This window comes from Lytechinus pictus, chromosome 1 (genome assembly GCF_037042905.1).
Source record: "Lytechinus pictus isolate F3 Inbred chromosome 1, Lp3.0, whole genome shotgun sequence".
Classification (NCBI taxonomy): domain Eukaryota; kingdom Metazoa; phylum Echinodermata; class Echinoidea; order Temnopleuroida; family Toxopneustidae; genus Lytechinus; species Lytechinus pictus.
In genome coordinates this window covers 15197623-15219413 of record NC_087245.1, presented here as the reverse complement: position 1 = coordinate 15219413, position 21791 = coordinate 15197623, and the positions used below count along the sequence as shown (strand labels likewise).

At 36.2% G+C, this 21791-nt stretch overlaps 1 protein-coding gene across 1 annotated transcript in view; it reads right to left on the bottom strand.

Annotated features, from left to right (window-relative positions):
* Positions 1-21444, bottom strand: part of LOC129263760 (mucin-5AC-like) — a 133989-nt gene extending 112545 nt beyond the window's left edge. The window contains exons 1-17 of the mRNA XM_064097751.1: positions 21172-21444; positions 16566-16621; positions 14157-14255; positions 12830-13019; positions 10060-10409; positions 9383-9531; positions 8886-9063; positions 8202-8448; positions 6411-6457; positions 5400-5713; positions 4816-4960; positions 4052-4216; positions 3310-3477; positions 2543-2786; positions 1839-2126; positions 1012-1058; positions 14-214 (exon numbers count right to left, since the gene is read on the bottom strand). Of these exons, the coding sequence (XP_063953821.1) occupies positions 14-214; positions 1012-1058; positions 1839-2126; positions 2543-2786; positions 3310-3477; positions 4052-4216; positions 4816-4960; positions 5400-5713; positions 6411-6457; positions 8202-8448; positions 8886-9063; positions 9383-9531; positions 10060-10409; positions 12830-13019; positions 14157-14255; positions 16566-16621; positions 21172-21251 (2968 nt within the window). The 5' untranslated portion in view covers positions 21252-21444. The remainder of the gene's footprint in view (positions 1-13; positions 215-1011; positions 1059-1838; positions 2127-2542; positions 2787-3309; positions 3478-4051; positions 4217-4815; positions 4961-5399; positions 5714-6410; positions 6458-8201; positions 8449-8885; positions 9064-9382; positions 9532-10059; positions 10410-12829; positions 13020-14156; positions 14256-16565; positions 16622-21171) is intronic.
* Between the last annotated feature and the right edge of the window lie 347 nt (positions 21445-21791).

Sequence of the window (21791 nt, the reverse complement as noted above, 5' to 3'; positions counted from 1 at the left end):
AGAAGTTGCTTACCTAAGCTAAATGTGATTGACTTGGTACAAGTAACAGCAGATGTTCCACAAGGAATATTTGAAACTACGATATGGAAGAAAGGGACTCCTGAAGCTTGGCTGACACTATCAGTGACCAGAACGTAGTCACAATCACCTTGGAAGTCAAACAATCTGCCATCGAACGTCTTGTAATGAGGATCTCCCCATGCCGTACACACACCTGAAAATACATTAGGTTGACAAAAACCCATGGAAAGCTTGTTCACTTGTGCTGAACTACCTAGTGTTTCCCCAACGCTTTCATGAATTCAGTGAAATTAAATATGCCTTGTGTTTTCGATTGGTGACTGTTTTATAGGAATGTGATATATAGTAATGAACGTGATCTGTAAGTTCAATTTCTTCAGTGCCTTCAAGAATCTTTTCACAATATGAAAGTATGTCACATGACTAATTGATCAATGAAATTTAGATTTAGATTTAGATATCATTTATATTAAAACCAACATTGATGTCTTTTAAACCCTTCTTCTTCTTCCAGTGAAAGTGTTGCTTCAAGTAAATGAAGATTCAATTGATTCAAATTCAATCTCGTCCCCACAACGCAAGCTTCTTGACAAACTGTACTATTGTGATAGATTAAAAATAATGATCAATCATAAAAACTCATCCCCATGATCAACTGCTCATATTTTTAAAACAAGGAGCCAAGAATCGCATGCAGACAGTAACACTATACTCTTTCTTCGAAAAGGCATTCACATTAATTTGTCCTTTTGTTAATAAAAAGAGGCATAATTATGGGGCAAATGTGTATACTATTTCAGGTTATACAAAACATCATAGCATATAATTGGCTTTCTATAGTTATAGTTAATATGAATCTGATATTATGAATGGACATAAAGATAAAGATATGAATTACATCAAAATTTAAACGTATAAAGGAACAAACAAGTATGAATCAATCTTCACTTGGTATCATACAAAATAATTAAAATGATAATGAGTGCCTACCGTTACAGTTTTTCTCATGGCATTCCCATTTGCTGTTTGTACAGGTACTGTAAGTTGACAAAAACAATAGAAAATAAATAACATTCATGACTTCACATGCAGGTCATTATTTTAACCCGTAAGTGGAATTCCAGACTCGTAAATCATCAAAATGCAAAATACATTGAATTAAAGGCATGTACAAGTGGGGCAGTGGGTAATTAATCCAATAATTGAGTTTAAACTGCCAGTGTGTAAATGTGTGTAAAAAACTTTAATGGCTAAGAGAATGCATTTGCGCTATAGATATAATTATTATCATCATTATCACCATCTTTACAATAATTATTGATATGTAAGAGACCCTCGTGAGGATTTTGAATTCATCCATGAGTACTATAATTGGTGCATATTGATTTCACATGTGTTGTTGTTTTAATCAAATCTCATCTGAGATTCATTATCAATGAATATCAGTAGCATAAACAATGATATCAGTAGCATAAACAATACAAAGAGTACCAGCAGAGAAAGAAATAAACCAATCTTTATCAGCAATTGGCATGGCAATCTAAGGAGGGAGATAAGGTGCAATATATATAATCTCTGACCAGAGGGGTTGGTCTGTGAGACAACTTAGCTCAAGCTTTAGAATAGGGACAGCTGAAAGATACTCTGATTTTGCCATATTCCTTGCAGAGTGAAAAGGGAGTTGCTGCGTGAGAACACATCGCCTGAAGAAGTACACTGGAGAGGATATGAAAAATCTCAAATGAGAGCAAATAAAATTATTTGACATGCTTGAATCTGTAAATGTAATTCAAGAAGGAAATGCTGATGATAGTTACCAGGAGTGGCATTCATCAGTTTGGAGGACAAAGCCTTCAGAATAGCTGTATCCTCCATGATGACAGGGGCAGCTGGTTGGCAGTACACAGGCTGTTCCATCCCAGACAAACTCTTCAGCGCACTCACAACCACCGAAGCATGTTGCAGCCGAGCAGTCTTCAAACTCATGCATGTTGGTACAGCTCTTGACACACGGGCTGACGCAGGGGACGTACACTTGGTTCTGAAGGCATGCATCTGCGGGGCAGTCCAATTCTTCACATGCCCATGTTCCAGCAAAGCACTCACTAGATAAATAAAAATAAATTAAATTACACATGATTGTTTTTATGCCACACAAAAATCATTTTATTCAATGCTACACCTTGATTGTAAAACATCCCATAATTGGGTAAATTTGGAACAAAACCTCATTTCCATCAAAGGTTCAATATCACAAAATACCAATAAACTTATTTATCAAAATATATTTACATAATGGAAATGAATTTAAAATAGAAGACAGTTTTTTTTTCAATGTATAGGTTCTTAAATTTCAAACTGTTTTCATTTAAATTCAGATAAAAACATGGCCATTCTACTTTTCAATGAGAAAGCTAAAAAGAAAGTTTCAATGATTAAAATCCTTAAATGACAAAATATCTAAACTCATTCTTTTTTTTTCATCCATGTGAAGCTTATTATAACATTTCTTGAGACTCACCAGAAACCACATCCTTTCTCTATTCTCTCTCCAGGGGCGTATGTCTCCCCAGAATCAGGGTCTACACAGCCGCAATTCTCTGGGGCCACGCATGCGCCACTGGGACTCATGACAGAACCATCGGGGCATGCACATCCTTCGACGCAGGTCTCATCGCAAACCGAATTGGATGACAGGGCATTGCAAGTTGTTTCACACATGGGGTGGCAACGGCTGTATACAAGCCCTCCCTCACAGCTGATCCCTGGAATGGGAATGAACAAGATGAGCTTTAGATGTTGGTATGTCAGAATTTGATTTCATGGCAATAAAAAAATGCTTGGCTCTGGCTACCTGATGTTCATGTTAACGTTAGAAAATAAACTCACAAACTCACATCCACACCTTGAGCAGAAGTCATCAAACTGGACAGCACAGGCATCTCGTAATACAGTGCTTTCAAACAAACTACACACAATTCAGTGTTTGATAAATTCATATATACCAACATTACAAACAATATCTAGGAAATATAGTTTGTAAACTTTTTCCCCTTTCTTTATTTAATACATGTATCAATCTTACTATAGATTTGATAATGCATGATTAAATTAAAAACTGTACAAAGCAGGAATGTTGGAAATTTATCTATTTCTGTTGAAAATATTAGCCGTCATCACACAAATAATGGAACAAATCCTACGATAGAAGTTGCAAGGTTTTATTGACTTATGAATAAAGTTCAGCTATTGTTAAAAAATGACTTGAAAAATAAAAATTTAACTCACCGCATCCTGGTGTGTCTGTCCGCCAGTCAACAACCACACCTTTCTGCTCACACTGGGTTGCAAACATAGCAAAGACCTCACATTTGCAGCTATCACCTGTCTCACAGTTGCATATGTCGCGTCTACATGCTTCAAAGAACACCTCAGGGTCAACATAACGCCGACAGACTAAACACAGATGAGAAAAAGTGGAACAATAATGTAAAGTACAATCCAATCAAATAGACATTTGATATAGCGCCTCTTCCTTTCGGTTACAAAGCACTGCACACAAATTACTCCATGTTTGGACCACTAAAACAATAATTCAACCCCTCAGAATGATCAGCTTAGTCCATGCAATCCATTGTCCGCTTGGCAAAACAGATGGGATTCAATGGCATTCTTGATCTGGTCAACAGAATTAAGAAGTTTGTCACAGCTGTGAAATAGAGATTTAATTAAAATTTCAACAATGAGAATAGCTGTCAACCTAGGAAAATCAAATGGACTATTTACCTTCAATGTGAATATCTAATAAAACAGCCTTTTTCTTAGTTGATGCCTTGCCCCATTACATATATGTTATATTGTCCGAGTTAGATTGCCATCTGTAGTCGCATTGGCTTATCAAATTAAATAATGTTGTTGGTGGCATTGTACAAAGTAGTTCCCCTACTAGCTGCAATTACATTTGTAAGATGGTTAAGTGTGTTCTAGGATTGACATCTTGTCATTTTAATGGCAGCGGTGGGATGCTTACCTGCAAAGGCATCATCGGTATAGAGTCTGTTGCATTCTAATTCTGCAGTGAGTGCCTTCTGAGAGTAGAGATCACAAGGATCGGTTGCATCATCCTCGGCATCAGGGCATGATGAACCAAGCTTCCACTTATTGGCAAATGAAGCTGGGTTGGATTCAATGTCACCTTCACAAGAGAATATCATCAGAGAAATAACAGGTTAAGCAGATTCAGTATCATACTCAAAGCAATCAAACTTCACATTTCATATTTGAATGCGACTAACATCACACAAGATTATCAGTACTGTCTCAAAGATGATTTAACAAATTTCATGCAGTAAATACTACAGGCAAGGATACATAAAATCATTTTTACAAAAAGTGTAGCCTTTGGGATATATAGCATATAAGCTTGTAGCCACATGAAAATAGAATCATGGTATACATAGATCTATCACACCTTATAGTTAAGACAGGATGTTAAATAGTAATCTTCATGCAGACTACATAGGCCAGTCTGGTTTTACGTCTTTTGCATGAAGAATCAGCTAAGTGTGCAAAGCCACAAAGAATACAAACTAATGAAGGCACACAGATGGTGGGGGATCCTTAACCTGTTAAACTGGAACCAAAAGGTCCCTTTACAACAAGTAGTGAAATGAGCATAGTCAATGGGTGAACTTTAACTTTTGAAATTAATAGCTTTACAGCTGGCCTTCAACATTTTTATACATTACAAACATTCAATTGTTTTTTGGTTGTTTTTGGTAATCAATTTCTTACCAGCTTCAGTGTAGAAATCATCACGCTGATTGTTGTTGTATATACCACATAGACCGCAGGTTGCATTAAGATGTCTTTCATCAGCCATCACTACAACATGGTTGTTGCCATCAAAGAGAATTGTCAACCCATTGTCCATAACAGCCTGCATAGATTGGGCCAGTAAATTGCCAACATTTAACAGAGCATTTGAATGTTCGGATAAAGGAATAATGAGTACAACTGCAAGAAAGGCAAGGTGATATCTGTTGATAATTTTACATTTAGCTTTGTAAACTGGATCATTCATTTTTTTTATGGTGTTTTGTCATTTTAGGATTTTTCAATTTAGGATTCTGAAACTAAACAGAGCATGAATAAACTGATAAGAATAAATGAATTTAAATGTGTACATATCTGAATCGGACTTCACATAGAGACCTTAGTTTCTGATGCTTTCTTGCAACTTTCTAATTCAGATTTGGCTTCATCTAAGTTTAATAATCATATCCCCAACTGAACAAATATAGTTCAAGCATAAGGTAAATAAACTTCTGGGGAACGATTTTTTGAAATTTCCAAAATTTGAAGTAAAGGTAACTCACAGCTGTTTGATGTTTGGTTGGTTGGTTCACATAGATGTTGCCAACTGTCTTGGGGAACTCTGTCACTTCTTGTCCATTGATCAAAACTTGATGTCCTCTTCGAAGACGTACAACATTCATTCCATCTTCTAAGACAACTGCCTTAACGCAGGAGGCGCCTTCCATCCCACATGGAGTATTTTCGATGTTGACCATGTACAGACTGCCCACACTCCAACAGTCTTTAACAAGAGTGTAGGTACAGGTACCGGCAAAATCATATGTGTAGCTGTCAAAGGTATGGTAGTGGCCATGTCCGCTGACTTGGCACAAACCTAATGATAACAATATTAAAATTGTTCATTTACTGAGGGTAGCAACTTCTCGGGCCCCATCTTAAACAGAATTGCAATTATTCCAATTTATCTTAAATAAGGAAATATATAAATGTTGTAATTCCTAATCTAGGAGGCAGATGCACTGGCCATTTGAAAGTAACCATGAGCACAAACAAAGACTGATCAAGAAAAAGGGGTATGAACAACAATTAATCACATCTACAGAACGATTTGAAAGAACTAATGCATTTTAGATGATAATTTTGCTCGCTTTCCATGGTTGAGACTGATCAGATCAAATGCAATTCTTGGTTGTTTGAGACCTGGTCATGATACTGCTCTACCAGTGTTACTTTTGAAATAAAATAAGTTATCATTATCTAATCTCATTTCTTCAGTCTTAGGCTTTACTTGGCATTAACATTACAGAGCTATGCAAATATTAATAATTCTCATAAATCTTGTCTCTATTTTCTAACACTTTGATAAACATCCCATATCAATTTTACATTTTACATTTCACTTCTTTTTTTCCTTTTATGCATTTAGTATCCTTGTGAATTTTCAAAATACTATAAATTATCTTCTCAGAATAAATCAAGTAAGAGCTTACACTGTGCATGCTAATATTTACAAATCAAGGTTTGATCTTACTCATGTTCATACAATCTAAAATATCTATAATGAAAAATACCTCCGCAATCATTCTGTGTGCACTGCCACTTCCCGTCAACACATTCACTGCAAGTAAACAAAATTAACAATAATATTGGGTAGGATGCACGTTGCTTTGTTGGCAAAGGGAGGGGTGGTATTCAGTATATGTACAATGTGCAGTGTGTAGGTGATGCAAAGAAGATATCAGTGCTCATTTTCACGTGCAAATTTCTAGATTTAGATTTTCTGGGTTTCATTGATGATTTACCATGCTGGAGCTCTTTCTCATTCATATAATTCTGGATATTGTTCAAGTTCAAGTTCAAGTTTTATTTTCATTTCCATTATTAACATTTTAAACAAATACAAATCAAACATACATCATGAATATAAACAAATACAAATGAAATATAATAATGATTACAAATCAATTACAAATTCCAAAACATTTGTGAAATATTTTCAACAAAATCTTATCTGGAAATGAGGGGATCCACTATAAAGCATTGTTGCGATCTTCAAACTTGTACATATGTCCACTTTGTATACAAGCTACTTATGGGTTCAATACACACAAGTGACTTCTGCCCTAAAAAGTGTACCGTAAGTAACGGTCTATTAACCGCACCTTTTTCTCGGCGGGATAGAAGCAAAAGTCGGGGGTGCGGTTTATCCACGGTGACGGGTCTGAGCCAGCCTCTCGTAACCCCTCCCGAACATGTAAGACGTCTGCCACAACACATCGAGTGGCCGGGCGTAGCCGCCCAGGGCAATGTCGTTTAGAGGGGTATGACTATGAGCCGCGGGTAATGAGAAGCAATTATTACGATCTTATCAATCAAATATTGTCTATAACAAACGCACCCACCTTCATGACACTAATTTCGACTTTATTCTCGGTTCAAAGCAGCGAAGTTCCCTTTCAAAGAGACGCCAAGCATACTCGGTAATATTTTGTCGCAGCTGAGCGAGCGCGAGAGTTGAGTGAGCTGAGCTAGCTAGCTTGCGTTGTATTGTGGTTATAGTGCGACTTAAGCTGGCGCTATTCATTTTAACCCTCGATCCCCTCGAAAGTCCCGTTTCGCGCCAGCTTATTTTTTCTTTCCCGTTTGCTTTTCATAAGATACCATGAACACCCCGCAAGAGAGAGACGGCACGAAGCCTTAAAAACAACTGTAAAAAATGCCAATTTCTTTGTTTCTTGAACCTTCCTGTAATCCCGTTTCCAAAATTCATGCTAAGACATCGAATGCTAGACAAATTCTGAAAGTGATTGTGAGTTTGTGATGCAAGAAATGTGAATGTTTCTTCCTCCTACGCCGGGAAAGACACAGATCATTATTTGATAAGATGTACTGGTAGTGGTACCGTATCGTAGTTTGCAATGTACAAGAACGGCAGTGCTGTGTGTGTGTGCACTGTGACTGTGAGTGTGTAAGTGGCCAATATTGTCGAGACCTTTCTTTCTTGCTAACATTTGTAGATGAATTGATCAAGAACAGCAGATTTCCGCATACCGGTAATCTCTTTGGATACTTTGAAATCTTTAACTTAGTTTTTGTTTCTTCGTACCTCAAATATAAATGTGAGGTTTTTTTTTTTTTTTTTTTTTTTTTTTAGTCCAAAGTTGGGGGTGCGGTTAATCCACGGGTGCGGTTTATAGTCCGTTACGTACGGTACATTATTTAGTTTTGGCAGCATACTTCTAGCACAGGCACTCACTTCTATACAGATATGATGTGCCCAAGAAATAAGAATTGATCAAACGCAATGAAAGAGATCCTATCTGTGATGCCTCAAAAATAACCCTTGGTAGTAAAGTACATACCATTCATTACAGCCATCTGAGATCTGCTTTCCAGGCTCATACTCCGTCCCTTGCCAAGAGCAGAAACACTGGTTGGCACTGACACACTCGCCAGAAGACGATCGGTAGGTTCCTGTGGGGCAGTGACATCCCTCAATGCACCCAACAGTTTCATCTGTTTCACAATCAGCGATAGCAGTGCTGCAACCCCTCTGGGTGCATGCTGATCCGCACTGGTCATAGACTTTGTCCACTGAGCAATCAAAAGCTGCACGAGGTGTAAATAGAAATGAATCAAATGTTTTTAAATGGTATACAAGCTAAGGTTTTATCCTAGAGTACAACTTCTTGTGGTTGAAGATAAATAAATGTTTTCTTTTTCTTCCCAAGTTACGTAATCCTGAAGGGTAGACTTCTTACAACCAGCATTAACTAAATTGTAAAATTTAATAGAAAATCAATGTATTTTGACTGTATAAAGCCAAGATCTTACGTCTGAACTACTGCCACCTTTGAACCCAACGCATTAATTGGTCTCTTGCTTGTTAATCCTTGTTTTGATAAATTGGATTTGGATTTTGAATTCAAGAATCAATGTAAGTGGTCCACCCAGAAATTGCATTCTGGCCTTTTTTTCTCATGAAATGCAACATTAGTTTGTGAAACAGCTATATTGCCATCCAGGAAGTACTGAGGAATACTTACGGCAGAAGTCAAGAGATCTCCATGAGACCTGGAAGCCTCGCCTGGAACACTCCTGGGTATAAGCTGTGAAAGCAGCACACTTGCAGTCGTTTCCCAATTCCCCATTTTCTTGAGGTTGCATCTCACATGCACACACGTCTTGCTCACAAGCAATGATATATGGCTCTGGATCTACAACCTTTATTTAGAACAGAGGAACAAAATACATGTATATATATCTTAAGATCCATAACAATGTCTCTGTATGTTTTGACCCCCCCCCCCCCCCCCCCCTTCAAGAAAGGAACAATTTTACCTTCAGCTTTGTATGGCATGATTTCTTGATTTTATATATTATGGATATTTTGGGAGTAAAACCTTTTCTTATTAGATAATCAGAAATTCCAATTTTCAGACACCAACTGTTGATTGGTCGACTACTTGTGAACAGATATTAATTGTGGAAACTTTGAATAAATGATTTCCAATCATCATCAATTGTGAGAGGGATAACTGACCTGGTGACATGCCATGAAGGTTCCATGACGTAGTTGAGCACATTCTGACTCAACAAATTGAGCCTTCTCTTCTGCTTCCGGCGACTCAAAGCTGCTGTATTGTGTGCATCGGAGGGGAACCGTGGGAACATCCGGACAATATGCAGGATCTACATGAAGAAATATTGAAAGGTGTAAGGGCATTGCAAGGTGAGCAAAGATTTTTAAATATCTGAAAAGATGTCACTTGACGGTCAGTGGTCAAATGACATTCAACATGATGAAACAAAACGATACCTACATGTAGCTGTCATATCAAAGTCTTGATAAATAATTGAGCAATGCATGTTCATGAATTTAAACAAAACCATCTGTATTTTATTTTTCATCATTGAGCTCAACTGAATTATCATTTGTCCATAAAAGGGAAATGCCCGTAAAATACTCATACAAATACAATAATCTCAATAAATATTTAGATTATTTGTATTTTATTTATGGCAATGCAAATAGCAAGAGAGGTTAGCCAAGAATTTTACTATTACTAATCATTATCATTAAAATTATCATTGCCGCTATTATGTTAATAATTCACTCAATCCTTGCTAACCAATACCTACCTCCAAATGCCTGCTGTGCCCTGTTACACCACATGGAGGAACACTGACTCAGTATTATTCCTTGGCCCTGAACCTTACCTCTTTCATCCATGCCCTTCCATGACAGACCGAAGGTGTAGGCATCATCAGCGATTGTTCCGCTCGGCGTTTTCATGTCGTTACTTGGATCATGGTCATAGACACCACAGAGACCACATGTGTTGCCCCTCAGTGAATCTGAATTGGCGAAAACCGTAATGGCTTCTTTCCCATCGTAAAGGATGCTGAAACCCAGTCCACTTGTTGCGAGGATGTAGTGAGCGATGCGCTCAAGAACCATTCCCCCGGCCTTGGTGGGGAGAGCGAGCTCCTCGTTCTTGTAAGAGACGACACCACCCGGGCGGATGTATATCAGGTCTGTTGGGTTGCCATTGTCAATCAAGATGGACCTGGCGAAAAATAAGAAGTTAGGGTAAATTGTAGCATTAATATAACAGTTAAACGATGAGGCACATCGCTTTGGGCCACAGCCCATTTCCAAAATAAAGTCGTATGGTGAGACTACCACATATCGACCACCTCTTTTGAAACCGACCACCTTGCGCGCGTTAAAATTATTGCGTATTACAAACGATACGCGCGGAGAGTAGGCGCAGTGTCCATAGAAACGGTATGAATCGATTTTACGAGAAAAAAAGAAGCAACAAAAAGTAAAAATTTAGTAGAATTAATCAAAATTGTATTGACCAAACCCAAACCCCGCTGAAAAACCAAGAAATCCGATAGAAAACGGCTTTAGAACAAATACCCGTCGTCAATCGTCGAATCATGTGCCGGAGCTCGCACTGGAAGTAGTGAAACGATCATTTAGCATGTTGACATCATAGAAATGATTTGGAAGAGTAAAAATATTTCGCCACCGCGACAAGAATCGGCCGTAAACTTAGTGTATCGCGGGTGGTCGGTTTCAAAAGACGGGTGCAAATGAGCAAATGTAAAATCGTCGTATTCGTTTTTCGTCGATATATACGCGGATTGAATCGGAGTCGCCAAGCGAAACATGGGAATCTGATCTGCTCAATTTTCTGCACAAATGAGACGAAAACTGGGTAAAATTGATGAATATTTTCGCAGATACGATGCTTAGAAGATTAGGTGGTCGATAAGGGGTAGTTCCAACCATACTCGTATGGCAGTGAGTCCAAACTTCGCGTGTGTCCATACTTCGCGGACGGTCATTATCTCAAAAACTAGCCAATAACCTTAAAATCTGACATCATCAACGTGAAAAGCGACGTAAAATTACCCTTTGGGATAACTTTCTTCAGGATGAGTTCAGTATTCATGAAAATATTGTCAAAAGATCGGCAAATTTGTCAGCGTTAGCGCTCGTTCCGAAGAATTTTTATATTCTCAACAAGCATCACGATATCATCCTTTTGCAAGCAGATATCATCAAAAATGTGAGTTCATTGTGGTACTGACTAATTCTATGGCATTTTGTCGTCAATTTGATATAAATATCTCACCTTTTGAGCTTGAGTTTGTGTTACAATCTCCTCAAAAACTTTTGTCCGCGAAGTTAGGTCACACTTTTTCAGAACGGTTTTCCAGCACAGCGCGCATCCGTCGATCGGAATAGAATTTTGAGATCGCGACACCGTCGAAACCCCTTGACCTTCTTCACATTTTTGTCAATGATTTTATAGTTTACGATCTTGCTGTCAATGTGGTAACTATTTCTTGAATTGGTTTTGTATAAATTATGAATATTTTGTGACAAAATTTAAGCCTGATGAATATTTTTGAAAAGTGCGCGAAGTTTGGACACCCCATCATACTCAGTAACTCTGTTGACTCGCGCCTGCACATACGGTACGTAAGGGCACATATTTTCAATTCCCACTGCACTTCCCGCCAGCGTGAGCCGGTAGCCCACGTGCACGTGTACCAAAACAAACCCGGAGGAATGGGCGTGGCCACAGAGTTCACTCTATGGGCGTGGCATATTGCTGGAGGGCGCGGCTGATGCTGAGAGGAAAAGGGAAATGGAAACGGATGGACGAGTTGGAGTGATATAGGCCTACAGCTAAACGAAAACCTAGAAGCAGACTAGCTCGCTTTGAAAGCTATTGCTATTCTGATTTAATTTTCATGGATTAACTCGCATTATTATGCCCAAATTCAAGTGATCAAAACCCATCTTTAATGCACCAAATTGGGCCTATTATCTAGCTGAGCCAATATCCCACTTTCATATTCTATGACTATGTATAATTTTCCCACACTGGCGTACAGATGGGGGGCTTGGGGGCTCTTGCCCCCCCCCCCCCCCTCCCCAAGAAAAAAAATAACGACCAAGAAAAAAAGAGAAAATTAAAGGGATTAGTGTGAAATATGATATTATTTTCTGATTATTAATTCAAAATCTATCACAAACTTTGATTTTTGTAATAAAAATGTCAAAAGTTTTGCCCGCTCGATTCACTCTCTCTCAACTTTAAAGAGAAAATTATGCAATACACCATGTTGAACCCCCTCAAACTTTTGGGCTTATTACACCACTGTTAATAATAAGGAAATTGTGTTTTGAAGTTTACTGGGGTTTCATGATTTTTTGTAACAAATAATAACTAATTCATTTAGGTCGGTACTCTCTTGACCCAATTGTCTTTTAAATAGACCTAAAACTCTTTTTTGGGGGGAGTCGTTTGTTTGTCTCTCAATCTCTATACTTTCCCCCTATATTCTCTTTCGTGTTTATCACTAGTACTTGAAAATCATTGGATTTATTGTCATTCTGCAAAGGTAATGAAAGGGTTAAAACCATAAAAGATATAATACTAGTTTCTCTATGGTTAAAACCTACCTGTAACAGGTGTTGTTGTTCCTCTCTGATTGGCAGTCGAGATCATTTTCCACATAGATATGGAAGGAAAAGTCCAGACAGTCTGTCACAAGGGTATAGGTACAAGCCCCATGAAAGTTGAAGAGTGCACCATCGAATGTTCGGTAGTGCCCCTGTGACCAAGCCTGGCAGTACCCAAACTCGTCAATGGCTATTAATATGATAGGATAGAAATTAAAAGCTTGGGTAAGTAGGTGTGATGTATCGGGAATATTTTATAGCATTAATTTTGGTAATTGATCCCAACTGCAGGCTTTTAATAAAGATTCTGATTATTTTTGTACCCCTTGGAAGAGCAACAGAACCACTTTGGTTTGAGATGGCCCGTTTGTGGTGAATGAATAGATAAAATAAAGGATTAACAAAATTTTCCTGAAATAAATCGGAAATCACCACTGAAAACAATTAACTTCTCAAATCTCTGAACAATATTTCGATGACTTTTTCTGATTTCTGAGGTCTTTCACGCTTACCGAGTATTTTCAGGAGTAGGCCTAGATCTATATTATGGCCTATCCATTGTCTCCAAGATATTTTGATTGATAAGTTAAAAAAACAGTCTTTCAATGGTCTTCTTTTAGTCTTTTTGAATAGTCTTTCCGTGCTGGACACATATTACTCATTGATAGTATTTAAAGAACTTGCATATTCCTTACGATGAAATCATTCAGAGGTGATCACAAGATTATTATAAAAAATATATATAGTGAATGGCAGTGAAAAAAGTGTTTCAGAAAAGCCCTACATATCAAGAAAGACAACTGAAAAGTCATTTAGCGATCAATGGACTTTAAGTGATATTTATGTTGTCTTGTTGTTTTGTTGTTGTTTTTTATTGAGATGCTATTTCCTCAGGGATTCGAGACCGCTCAACGGCCGTGGTATTTTTCTGTTTGATTGGTCTCTCAAAGTATACACTATCATGTAGAGTTATTTCGAATTGAGGAAAGGGGTCTCCACCCATTTTGGTCACTAGCAAAATTTAACATCTGAAATTTTAAAGACTTTGATTTTCAAATGAATAAAGAAAACTTTGTTCTCACGAGTTCAATTTCACATTTAAGTTCATTTTCACGAGCAGAAATAGGTATTTTGTTTACGTTCTCATGATTGTCGTCACCTGGAAATAATTCAAACTGACTAAAATTCCTGCAACCCACATCATGCAGTAACTCATGGTTGACCAGCCCATCATCGGCAAGGGGGTGGGGTGTAGTGGCTTTAAGTATTTCTTATTGTGGATCAACTCGATTGTACTACATAGTATGGAGTTTTTTGTAATACTTACACGGGACCTGAGTAGCAGGTGGAATGGTCGTCTCTGGTTGGGCGGCAGTAGGGCGTCTTGGGATTGGCATGGCGGCTCTGGCAGCTCGTCTGTGAGCAGCTGTAGCGAGAGAGAATGATAAGAATATTGTTATATTCTCTCAGTACTGTGTCCTATTTAATATATCTTTAGCACTGTGTGTAGATATACACAACAATTCATTTACGTACGTATTGGTAATAGGCTTATTTCATAGGATATTCATTTACATATAGGTATTATACATGTATTTAGGATAGAAAAGGCCTTTTGTGATTTCATTACTTACTTGGCATGATGTTGAAAAAAGGGAAACAGACAAAGCAAAACAGGTTAAACTGTAATGAAACCTTACTTTAAACGTTTACATTAAAAAAATGACAATGTTTTCAAAATTATCAAAAAACATTTTGATAGAACTTTATAGATATAGGTGCGCCTTGAGCACGTAGCAAGGTAGCCTCTTGTCGAGGCCCTGGCTGCTGCTTCCCGAGCGAAGCGAGGGATTTCCTAATTCGCAAAGCGAATTAGGCCTGGTGCGAACTCTCTCCCTTGCTTAGCCATGTTTGCTCGGAAAGCAGCCGACAGGGCCTCGACAAGAGGCTAGTAGCAAGGTGGATCCGTGCGCTATCCAAATCCTATATTATTTTATTGAACGCAAGAAAGAGCCTTATCAAATATCATCCCGAAGAATAAAGCGCATAATATAAGGTGCACGTAGATCAATATTTTGGCTATGAAAAAAAAAGAAGGTCCTTAATATTTATCTATATATTCACTGCGGTGAACTTAGGGAAGTCACAACCGTCACATACCTTTCAAGATAACTTTATGTTGTTGTGTAATGTTTGTTTTAAACCTATCCTTCTTTATAAGGGCATTCAGACGTTTTTAAAGTCCCACACATCTCTCATCCAGGCCCGCTCTCATCGCCCTATATTTTTAACCTTTTTATCTAGGTCCTGTATGCGCCTATGTGAGGAACAATTAAACGTTACTTTGAATAATAGCGATCAAATGTCAGTAAAAAAAGCTAATATAGCGGAAGGTACTGGAAATTAATTTGGTGGGATTTCTTCCAAAATAAATTGTAGTAACTAAAAGAGTAGGTTTCTAGAATCTGGGTGCAAACATTCTCGCCCCCCCCCCACACACACACACAATTTGCCGTTCGGCATCCCCAACCCATCTTCTTTATATCATTGTCTTTCCTCGTAGTTGTATTTTCGATCTCCTTGTATGGAAATGCCTCATTCTAAAAAAAAAATGGCTTGAATGAGATTCTTGTCCATTTCCCCCATTCTGCATATTAAACATAACAACCGACCAAGGTCCGGTCTCCCAACACGGTGTCTTTATCGCCAAAGCGACAACAAATAGATCACCAGTGTGTTTTACATGTTAATTGCTGTTTGACAAAATTAAACCGTTATCAACACCAAGGCTAATTTGCTTCAGTCTGCGTTAAAGCAGAATTACTGTGACGTACTTCTTAGAATAATCATTCTAACTATTTCTAGTATTAGTTTCCTAACTGCTTTGACGTAATACGAGGAGCACTAAGAATGTTGATATATTGTTTTGTTTGTTTCTGTCATGGATATGTAGGCCTTTTAGGAAGGTGTACTGATGATATAGGACGTACGAAAGGATTCTTCTCATAGTTTGCGTTTAACAAATTATCAAAATATAGGTGTAATAAAAAGGGAATCTTCATTCATAAAGTAGTAATTCATTATGCGTAAAATTTCAACAAACGCGAAATGTACATTAATTATACGTAATCATAACCATGAAATTAATTGTTGACAATGCAACCGAAACAATTGTGTTCATCGAAACGATAATAATATTAATCTGTCCTTTAAATGAGTACAATCATGTCAAATAAATGAGAGGCAATTAAGAGGGGGAACCAGTCATACTGGGAAACAACGTCCATAATATTAGCCTAAAAGGTGTCGCAAAGAATGCCTAGCTTGCCGTAGACTATCATAATGAAACGGGAAATCAAATAAAACCTTGAGTTAATTCTAAATGCTTAGTTTGTACAATCCAGTCTCTCTTTTAAAGAATAAAACATAATACTTAACATATAACTACTTTTATGAAGAGGATAGGCCTATTTGGAAATACTTGTGGGAAGAAAATGTGTCCATCTGCATTTCTCCAGGTAAAACATTTCAAAGTTACGTCTATAGTGAGTTTTTATTTCATTCCCATAACACGATCAGATAATGATTTAAGTCTTCAATGGTGCACTCAATAGAATGATAATGGAATCTCAGCTTCAAAATAATTAATTAGCTTCATAAATTTTTAATCATTGGGATCGAATTAGCCACTTTTCTGATTCGAATCATCAAAAGTTAGACTAGTATAAGTACTTACGATGGTTGACTATCGCATTATGGTTTCCATCTTTAGTGTAGAACGAGTATGTTGGTCTGGAAAATGAAATAAATGGAAATAGTTATATGGACTGTCATAAAGAAAATTATTATGCGTGACCAACCACCCCAAAACCAACGTCACCCAAAATTATTTTTTAGATTTTTATTGAGTTTGAAATAGCAAAGTCTAAGCTTTCAACTGAAAAATAAATTGACAAAATCGATTACCAATGACCCACTTGTACTTGATTGAATATGGAAGAATCGAAGCGAGAGCTTCAAAAATAAGGAGAAGACAACGTTTAAAAAACGGAATTCACTCAGATGTGCGCACTATGCAATCTCAGTGCAAATTCCAAGCAATTCGAATAAACTTTGTGTCAAAGAAACTCTTTGTGTCCTGTTTTAGTCAATTTTTCAGCTTTCAATTTTGACAGTAGAAAGAAAAAGAATTTTTCCTTCAGAAAAGGTAATTTATTATGTTTGCTTTTTGAAGACCAAATTACTGAAATTGCTATTTACAGAGAACCTTCCCTGGCGACTTATTTTTTGTTTTTGGGGGGGGGGGGTGGTTGGTCACATTTGAATATAACAATTTCAATGCTATTGATTGCGAATAATTTAATCTTTTCACAAACCACCAATCACAATTGATTATGTAATTTCAATACACACACGATTGGTAAATTTTACAAATGGATAATTGATTTGGGTTTCATGAAGATAAAAAAAATGCTAGACATTTACAATACATGTAAACTCTAAAAAAAACAAGTTTACCCAATATTGGGCAAAATGAGAACATGCATGTTGGTTGGGTAAAAAGATACCACATATTTTGTAAATTTTACGCAATATTGCGTTGAAATTTACCCTTAAAACATACATTTTGCCCAATATGGGGTAAAAAATACCAAGCAAACATGCATGCTCCCTTTTTACCCAATATTGGGTAAAATTTTACTCAGTGTTGATAGAGTGTAATTACATTTATTCACTAGTTCAGTTTGATAAACTGTCAGTTTGTATCGACAACATCCATATTTCATATATTAAAGTGTCATTTTATATGAAAATAATATATATAGATGGTTTTGGGGTGTTTTTGTGTTTCCCTTGTATAGAATGGGTTTCTCTTTTAGGAAGCGTTCTGAAATCCTCGCATAATTATGATTGACGGAGAGTCAATTGGTCAGTAAAAAAAACATAAAAGAAAGTCAAATTGAAAACTACCCAAATGTTGAATTCTAGATGGTTTACATAATTTTTATCACACATTTTCAGATAACGCTGTATTTATATCCAACAAATTATCCCTGATAATAGATATGCAAAATAACAACTGAACCTAGATTTCAATGCCCTTTCCAGCATTATAGTCGAATCGAAATTCGAAAATATAACAATTTGATTCCTCAAGTGTTCTTTGAAAGTTCGTTGAAAATCTTTGCGATATAATTATAAGTGTTTGTTGAGAAGTAACATTCAGCAATAAAACTCTTTTCCGAGGTAAAGCAAATACTCTTGACATTCTCTTGCTTTACAATTGGGAACCACTAAAACAGATTCAAACTACCGTCGAAAATCTTGAGTGATTGGGTAAGCAATGAATGCCCAAGATGATTTGCGGGGGAATATACGTTCAAGTGCACCTAAATGGTGTTTCAACAATATAGCATTTCCAGATTTTATCTTGTCGAATGAGATGGCTATGAATATTAACCAAAAACCTCATGGACTAGGTCTACCCATTCGATGATGTTAAATGTTACTGGATTTAATATTGGGTAAAATTTTTACTACCACGAGGGTAATTATGAATCCAACCAATTTTGGACAGTATTTTACCCAATGCAGGAAGCCCCAGTAAGGTTAAAAAAAATAAGCAGCAATTACTATAGAATGGGCAAAATTTTCATCACACTGGATAAATAAAAATGTTCAAAAGAAATTCCCAATGTTAGTTGGACACAAGTCATAATTACCCTCATGGAGAACTTTTACCCAATGTCTTTTTAGAGTGTATTGAGGGAGACTTATTCATACCCGCTATAGGTCAGACAAGTTTACATAAACTGTTCGGAATGCTACTACGGTATTTAAAGTTTGCAGATTCTCTTAAAATCGTATACATGTATATACATATTTGTCTTCCATTGACCAAAGTCTTCGAAAAAAATGAATGAAGGGTTTAAACGTTAAAAATGGTAATTGCAATTGTAAAATAAAATCATTTCTTTCTGAAAGAGAATCAAGCAAAGTTACCGAAACACACTTGATTAAAAACGAGTTAGGTATGCGAATTCCCTTGAACTAGCCATTTGTTATCATCTCATACAGAAGATACTGCTTCGATACATCGTGATAAAATAATAATATTTCATATCTGATGCACAGTCGAAACATTACGAAAATTGAGTGTAAACTATAAAGTCGATATGGTTTCATTGGAAATGAATTGCCGTTTAAAATATTACTTTGGAGTAAAAGATATTAACGACGAATTTCATGATATAGTTTTCCCGTTTCAGATTATTAGCTTGTTCAACTCTAAAATGTTAAGTGACAAAATGCCACATTGAGTGCAGTTGTATTGGAGCTCATAAAACACACATGAACTTAAAATTCAAGCAATGAATTTAGCTTTTGAATGTTTAGAGCACGATATGCTGTTTTAAGCAGATTTGGAGTCTATATTTATTTTTCTTCAATTTCATAACAAAGAGAATTTATATAAAGAGTTTCAATTTCATTTACTTTTAGATATGAATTTCTATAGGATCAATGGTAATTATTTTACCAATATTTTACCTTTATGATTCAAAATTGATACAGAATATTTACGTCAGAAAAAGAAATTTAGAATGTCTCTTATTGCGGGAAAAATAATCAGGCACAGTTTAACATTCTTTATGGCATAACATATACTAAAAAATGACTTGAATTTCTTCGGTTTATGGGGCTGTTTCTAACAAAAACGCCTTGAAAATTAAAACAAAACAAAATGACTAAAATCTACTATTGGAAAAAAATTTGGGAAAATATTTAAAAGTACAGATTTTACTGCTAATCTTCTACATCGTTTTCAAGAATGGGAAAATAATATTATAAAAACAAATTAATTGCAAAATCACTTCTTTTTATTATCAGACAACTTTTTTCACTTTTGCAAATATATTTTTTTCTGACAATAAAATGCTCAAATCTTGACTTTTCGGTTCATCATGAAGAAATTGATTTCCAATATATTTTGGTATGGGGGTCATGTTGTCACGTTCATGATTTTGTTGTCGCTACTTATCATGGTTTATTCAGAATTGTATCTAGTTTGACGGGGTGACTTTCCTGTACTGTGGGGGTGGGCTTTATAGGTACATGTACAATTAGATATTATTAGGATATTTAGATGGAAAAGAAAATCCAATGGGATTGGATTTCACGTTGAAGTGTACGATATGCCGAAACGGAAGGGTTTTCGCTGATACGAGGGTGTTTTTGCTAAAAATACACAGATTCATATGTTCTATCGTTCATACGAACGAATGGGTGAATATCATCTCTTTACAAATTAGTAGATACATTAACAACTCATATACTTAACATCGTACATTTTCTGATCTATCTTTTTGGAAGCATTAATATCATATATCATTTTTCCATTTAACTTTCTACTTATTAATTTTTTCAAATACATTATATTAACACAGTGTCAAATCAGTGTGTGTTACATTGAAACTCCATATCACACTACCTTCAAATACATAGTAATGAATAATGATGATATTATGATAATGTATATACCTTAGATATAAATTCTACTTATAAATTCAGCACACTCATTCTTTTTTCGAGTGTCAAATATTCACACACACACAAAAAAGAGATTTTCCAAATACTAAAAAACAAATAGTTTATAAAACCTAGATGAATTATTCATTTATGTGTTTGTTTGTCTGTTTTCTTTATTTTATACCGCAGTGTAGGTATGTTCAGTTATGCAAAACTGCTTTCCAAAGGCGCCCAGTAGTGAATTTAAGTTATTAATAACTTTTTAAAACCCATCATTAGTAAATGATAACGATGATAACGATGATGATTGTATAATAATACTAGATACGATAAGGAAAATATTGTGTTCTGGGCTTCGATATGTCGCTTTTTTATTTTTTTCTCGTGTGAAAATTGGGCAAGAATTGTAGATTGATAAACGATGCATAGTCTAATTGAATGAAGTGTGGATTTTTCAATTATTCTATTGATTAATTTCGCATTTTTGCTTGGTTTTCATTTATAACATATATAATATACGACAGGTACAAATTCTGAAATGAAAATGATCAATCATCTTTTAATCGTTACATTTCAATGTTTTAGACTACATGTCGTTATGAATACATTTGCAACTAAATTTGGAAACAAAGTATATAAGTCAGACATATTTATTCTGAAGATTTGATAAATGTAAATCATTTCTTAGAAACATCTGTATATGAAATAGAAATTTCAGTTGACATGCATTTTATTTTCACTTGAACAAAATGTATCATCAAGAAAAGACACTATCGTCACCAACAAATATATTACATCTAAATAGTTGGACATACCGCCTTTTGTAGGTGACGTGAGCCTCGATGACACCAAGCACCATCAAAAGAAGAAGAGATACGTATATTGCACGACCCATGGTTGCGTTAACTCTTTCAGGCTGGCTGACTTGGGCGGCCAAGCCACAAGAAAAGAGAAACTTTGTTTAAAGTTTTAAACAAGTTTGGCTTCCAGAATGGATTTTGGGCTCCCTGTCAAGTTCTCACAATAATGTTGAACAACGTGTTCGGAGTCCAAACCCTCTAAGAATCGGGCTAGCAGAAGAGCAACTCGCCGGTAAAAGCTTGATCTGGTCCTTTTATACCCCGTTTTAGGGGTAATTGGAAGCTGGTTGATTGGTAGAAGGGTGTGCATAACACCCCTAGATAAAGCTCCCAAACAGTTTACTTAAGCCAAGTGGTAGGCAAAGAGAAGAAGAGGTAATGCAAAAAACATCATCTAGTGCGAAAATGTAGTGGTTAAGGTTATGCCTGTGACTATGATATGCCAGTTATCGGTAACTAAGTAATTATGTGAATTTGTCTATTAGCACAACAGGAGCTGAGAAAAGATTACACGGCTCTACTGGTTGTATTTACAATTGGTTTGTTAAATAAAGAAGGATCGGATTAAGAATTGA